Source organism: Enhydra lutris, unplaced genomic scaffold (assembly GCF_002288905.1).
Source record: "Enhydra lutris kenyoni isolate GAN:26980312 unplaced genomic scaffold, ASM228890v2 scaffoldscaffold1, whole genome shotgun sequence".
In the NCBI taxonomy this organism is placed as follows: Eukaryota; Metazoa; Chordata; class Mammalia; order Carnivora; family Mustelidae; genus Enhydra; species Enhydra lutris.
In genome coordinates, this window is record NW_019154085.1 from 41,931,717 (window position 1) to 41,936,371 (window position 4,655).

The 4,655-nt window shown below is 54.3% G+C and overlaps 1 protein-coding gene across 1 annotated transcript; it reads right to left on the reverse strand.

Annotated features, from left to right (window-relative positions):
- Window positions 1–299: 299 nt before the first annotated feature.
- Window positions 300–4,229, reverse strand: LOC111141092 (ADP ribosylation factor like GTPase 4C). Its single transcript, XM_022493428.1, has one exon. It carries the CDS (start codon window positions 3,820–3,822, stop codon window positions 3,244–3,246), a length of 579 nt encoding a protein of 192 aa, XP_022349136.1. The 5' UTR covers window positions 3,823–4,229; the 3' UTR covers window positions 300–3,243.
- Between the last annotated feature and the right edge of the window lie 426 nt (window positions 4,230–4,655).

A 4,655-nucleotide genomic window follows, 5' to 3' on the forward strand; every position in this document is an offset into this window, starting at 1 on the left:
CACTGAGCCACCCAGGCGCCCCAGTATTTTCAATCATGACCTTTTTAATAACCGAGAGGCTGAGGCCAAAGTAGGCATCGAGGCCGTCTTCCCGAAGGATCTCTGAGGACCATGGACAGGCACCCCATCAGGGGGACAGGCATCCAGCCCTCTCACTCCTCCGCTCAGGGCAGAGCCAGATGCATCAGCCAGAAAAGCCCATTGGTCCAGCCTCATCAGGGCCCCAGAGCCCATCTCCTGAGCCTAGAAAGAGGGGCAACTCGAAAAAACCACCCAGACAACTTCCCCACGGGTTTGATTGTATAAATAATTTATTTCTGTTCACAGCATCATATATGCATATAAAAGGGAACAGGAACAGAAGAATGTTCAGGACAGAGAATTACAGCAGTAGAAACGAAAACTGAAACTGGGAGACGTTGTCCCATCACCATGACAGAGAATCTGTGAAGAGAATCCGTTTGAAACAAAACCGGCCTCCCTGTGTCTGTGAGAAACAATTTCAAAAGCTCACGTGGGGAGGCCAGCTTCCTCTGTGTGAAACCCATTCATTCTCCAAAGGCCAGGAGATATAATAAATCACTGGTGCTATGTCGGAGGGGGGTGTCCCCCAAGACCACTCCAAGGTGAGTTGATGTGTGCTTCCTCTGTTTGGTCAGAGACAAAAATGGGCTATTATTAGGTCAAACAGGACAGAAATCAACTGAGACTCTTAACTATTAGTGGACACACCACAGGGCTTTACTTTACTGCACAATTACGAACAGCTGACTGCACCCTTAAGTCTTGAAAATGCAAAACCCAAAATCATGTAGCTTCGTTGGTTAAGCATGACAGGATTGGAACAGTGATCTTGAACCCAAGTATGGTTAGCACGAGATGGTGACAGTATTTGGCATCTGTAATGTCACAAAATAAATATATTATTCTCTCAATAGTGTGGAACTACCAAAATGTCAAAGTGCATAAGAAATTGTTACATGTGAAGAAAATAAAGGAAGATGGATTTTTTTTTTAATAACTCTATACAGAATTTTCAGATGATGGGACCAGCCCATTTAGAAATCAGTGACTATGCTGTTGATATGTAAACCGAAATCCTGCAGGCTTTCGCACGTCTTTAGCTCTCTTTTCTCTACCGAGTTCCCACAAAAAGACCAGCATTGGAGAGGTACCAAATTCACCGACAAAAGATAAAAAAGGAAGATGGGCTGGGTTTCCTCTTTTTAAATATTTCATATGAGAATTGGGTTTCAAGCAGGAAGCCAGGACTTCAACCTCTGGTTCTTAAATTAACTTTCTGAGTGCAATGGACAATAGGCATGGATTTAGAATTTGATTAACTCACATGCTCAAGCATGATCATGCCCAATTTCTATAGGCCTCCTTCGTAAAGAAATTTCTCACAGTGGGGGGAGGGGGCAATACACCTAATTCTACCTGTAAACATGAATTTTAAGAGGAAATAAAAACCAAACAGTTAAGCGTTAAGTTTCCCTTTTGATACTGTGTTTCAGGGTAAATGACATCTTCTGCAAACCAAGACTCAGTCCTGATTATAAAAGATTTTTAAATTACATTATTAAAAATATGTATTTATTCTTCTTTTGCTTTATCTCTTTTCCAAAGCCTCTTTCAAGTAAACTGTGAAGTGCCTGAGTACAGGTGATCATTACATCACACGCTTTCTTTTATCTCAAGCACTCATTGTTTGCATTTGCTACGCAGGCCAGTTCCCACAAGAATGGATTAGGAAGGACCTCATCCTTGTGCTTTTCCTTCGCTCTTAAATCCATGCAACGAGGTCGGCTTTTGCAACAAGGTGGGGTTTTATTTTTTGGTGCATGACATCAAATACTCTAACGAGACATTTTTAATGAAATACTTAAACCAGATAGGCCACAATGAACCAAATTAGAAATTTGAACATGTCGCCACTTGCAGCGTAAAGGGATCTAAAAGGGCAAAGTCTTTTTTTTTTTCTCCCTAAGGTGAATATTTCCAAGGTGAGTATTCATTTGTAGAATTTTTTTAAAAATATGTCTGAAAACCAAAAACCCATCATGAGGCGGTTAGTATTAGAAGAGGCGTCCTTTGCAAAAACCATCTTGCATTTCAGCACACATCTGTAGCTGGTGTGCTTGCTTACACAAACCAATCAGTAGGCTAAGAGATTTTAAGATTCCACACATAGGGGTCTAGGTATTTATGCCGATTACACAGTACAGAGGGAGGTCCCTGTATCTACACACACACCCCATCCAGCATTTACGCCAGGAGCCTTACCCTTTAAACACCTTTAACTATCCTGCAAACAGTAAATACATCATTGGCCACCACCTCCAACAGTTTGTTTTTTTTTTTTTAATTTTTATTGGTCTCTTTGTGTGATAATGACCTACACATGGACAGGGTCCAAACCATCTGGAAGATGTCTGATTCCAGGCTGAAAAGCAGTTCTCACCAGAACTGGTCTTCCGTAGCCACCAAAAAGCACCAGAAAAGGGGCATCTTCGTGGCCATTCCCCAGCCAAGGCCAGCGCAGTGCCTGTGCTCTGGGCTGCTGTATTGTTCCAGGCAGTCCTGTCATGGCCCAAACCACCACCTCGTTTGGGCCCAGAGCAGGACAAATGAAATTTCAACAGGGGCCTGCCCTGTGACATAAAATCATCCCCCTTCCAGAGCCCATGAATGCAAGGGGCAGCGGTACCCCCCCCCCAGGACCTCCCACTGCCAGCATGCCTCCAAACGTGTACTCCCAGGGTTCTGGGAACCGCAGACCTCCGGTAACTCACAGGTGGGAGCCCCCAGGGAGGGCGGGGCAGCCTGAACTTCTGGCCCTCCTGGAGGAAGAAATCTCTTTTGTCTCTGACATCTGAGCCATCCACCTGGGCCAGGAGGGCGGACAGCAGGCCAGGCACGTCCACTCCCCAGCGCCCCCCCCCCACCCACCCATTAGTAGCTCTGGCATCCAGACAAAAGGTCCCCTGAGCTGGGGGTGGGGGTGGATCGAGGGCAGACTGGCAAGTCAGCGTACACACCCAGGTTAAGTCACTAGTCCTGCGTCTGGGCGCACAGATTCCGTTTTAAAAAGTCGAAGCATTGCTTTGGTTCTCTGTCTTTGTTCGCGGGCGCAGATTCTCCTTCATCCACCCACCCATCCATCCATCCATCCATCCATCCCTGACTCGCTCGCTCGCTCCCGGCTCGCTCCCCGCTCGCTCCCCACCGCGGCCGGCCGCATTACCGCTTCTTCTTCTGCTTGAGGGACTTCCTGCGTTTCAGGATCATCTCATAGAGCTTGTCCATGCCCTCGGTGAGGCCCTCGCCGATGATGGCGCACGCCGGCTGGACGTGGTAGGTGGTGGCCGGGATGAGCTCGTGCAGCGCCAGCTGCTTCTCGATCTCGGCCACCGGCAGAGATTTGGGGAGGTCCTGCTTGTTGGCGATGACCAGCAGCGGCGTGCCTTGGTTCTCGGCGAACTTGGTCACCTTGTGCAGCTCCGTCTTGGCCTCCTCCAGCCGGTCCACGTCCACTGAGTCCACCACGTAGATGATGCCGTCCGTGCAGCGGCTGTAGGACTTCCACAGCGGCCGCAGCTTCTCCTGGCCGCCCACGTCCCAGAAGTGGCAGCTGATGCCCTTGGCCGTGCCGTTGCTCAGCTTGATCTTCTCCGTGTTGAAGCCGATGGTGGGCACCGTGTTCACGAACTCGTTGAACTTGAGCCGGTAGAGCACCGTGGTCTTGCCGGCCGAGTCCAAGCCCAGCATGACGATGTGCAGGGACTGGAAGGCCGAGATGTTGGAGGAGATGTTGCCCATGGCTCCTCGCTGCGGCGCCGGCCACTGCAGCTGCGACGGGAGGGCGCCGCCCCCCCGAGCAGTGACGGGCCGAAGCGGCCGGGCGCACCTGGGCCGCTCCTGTCGCGCTCGGCCTCGGGCACCCGCCCGGCCTCGGCGTCCCCGGGGCGCACCGCTCGGGGCGCTCAGACGCCGCGGTCCCCGCGCCCGCGCGGGCCGGGCATCGCGTCTCTCCGGCGGGCTTTTGTCTCCCACGAAGCCGCCTCCGCTGCCGAAGCGCAGGATGCCCGGCGCCCTCCCCCGGCCCCGGCTCTCTCTGCGGCTGCCTCCGACCGCGCCCCCGCGTTCCGGCCGCTGCCCGGCTCTCTGCCGCCCGCCCACCGGCGGCTCCCTGCGCCCAGCGCTCGCCTCTGCCTCCCCGGGCTGCGGAGCTGCTCCCGCTCCCGGGCGCACCTCGGAGGCGCAGGCGGGGCGCGGGCTTCCCCGGGCGTCGCTGCCGGCGCGGCCGCCTGGCTGTCCCCGCAGTCCCCGCTCTGTCGTCGCCGCCGCCGCCGCCGCCGCCGCCGCCGCCGCCGCCGCCTGCAGCGGCGGGAGGGCGCCCGGCCCCGCCCCCGGCCCCGCCCCTCGGGCCCCGCCCCCCGCCGACCCTGGCCGGGCGAGCACCTCCCCGCCCGCCCGCCCGCCCGCCCGCGCGCGCTGCTTTCGCGCCTTCGGAGCGTTCGAAATCACCCTCCGCGTCTCCCTCCCGCGCCGCGCCCAGACAATGGGCCGGGGCCCGGCTCTTCCTCCCCGGCCAGCTGACGCATCTTATAAAAATAGTTCCAGGCTCCCGGAACCCCCAGCCTCCGAGCGCG

Coding starts and splice junctions, on each gene's coding strand:
- LOC111141092 (XM_022493428.1), bottom strand. CDS start 3,822: ATGGGCAACATCTCCTCCAACATCTCGGCCTTCCAGTCCCTGCACATC.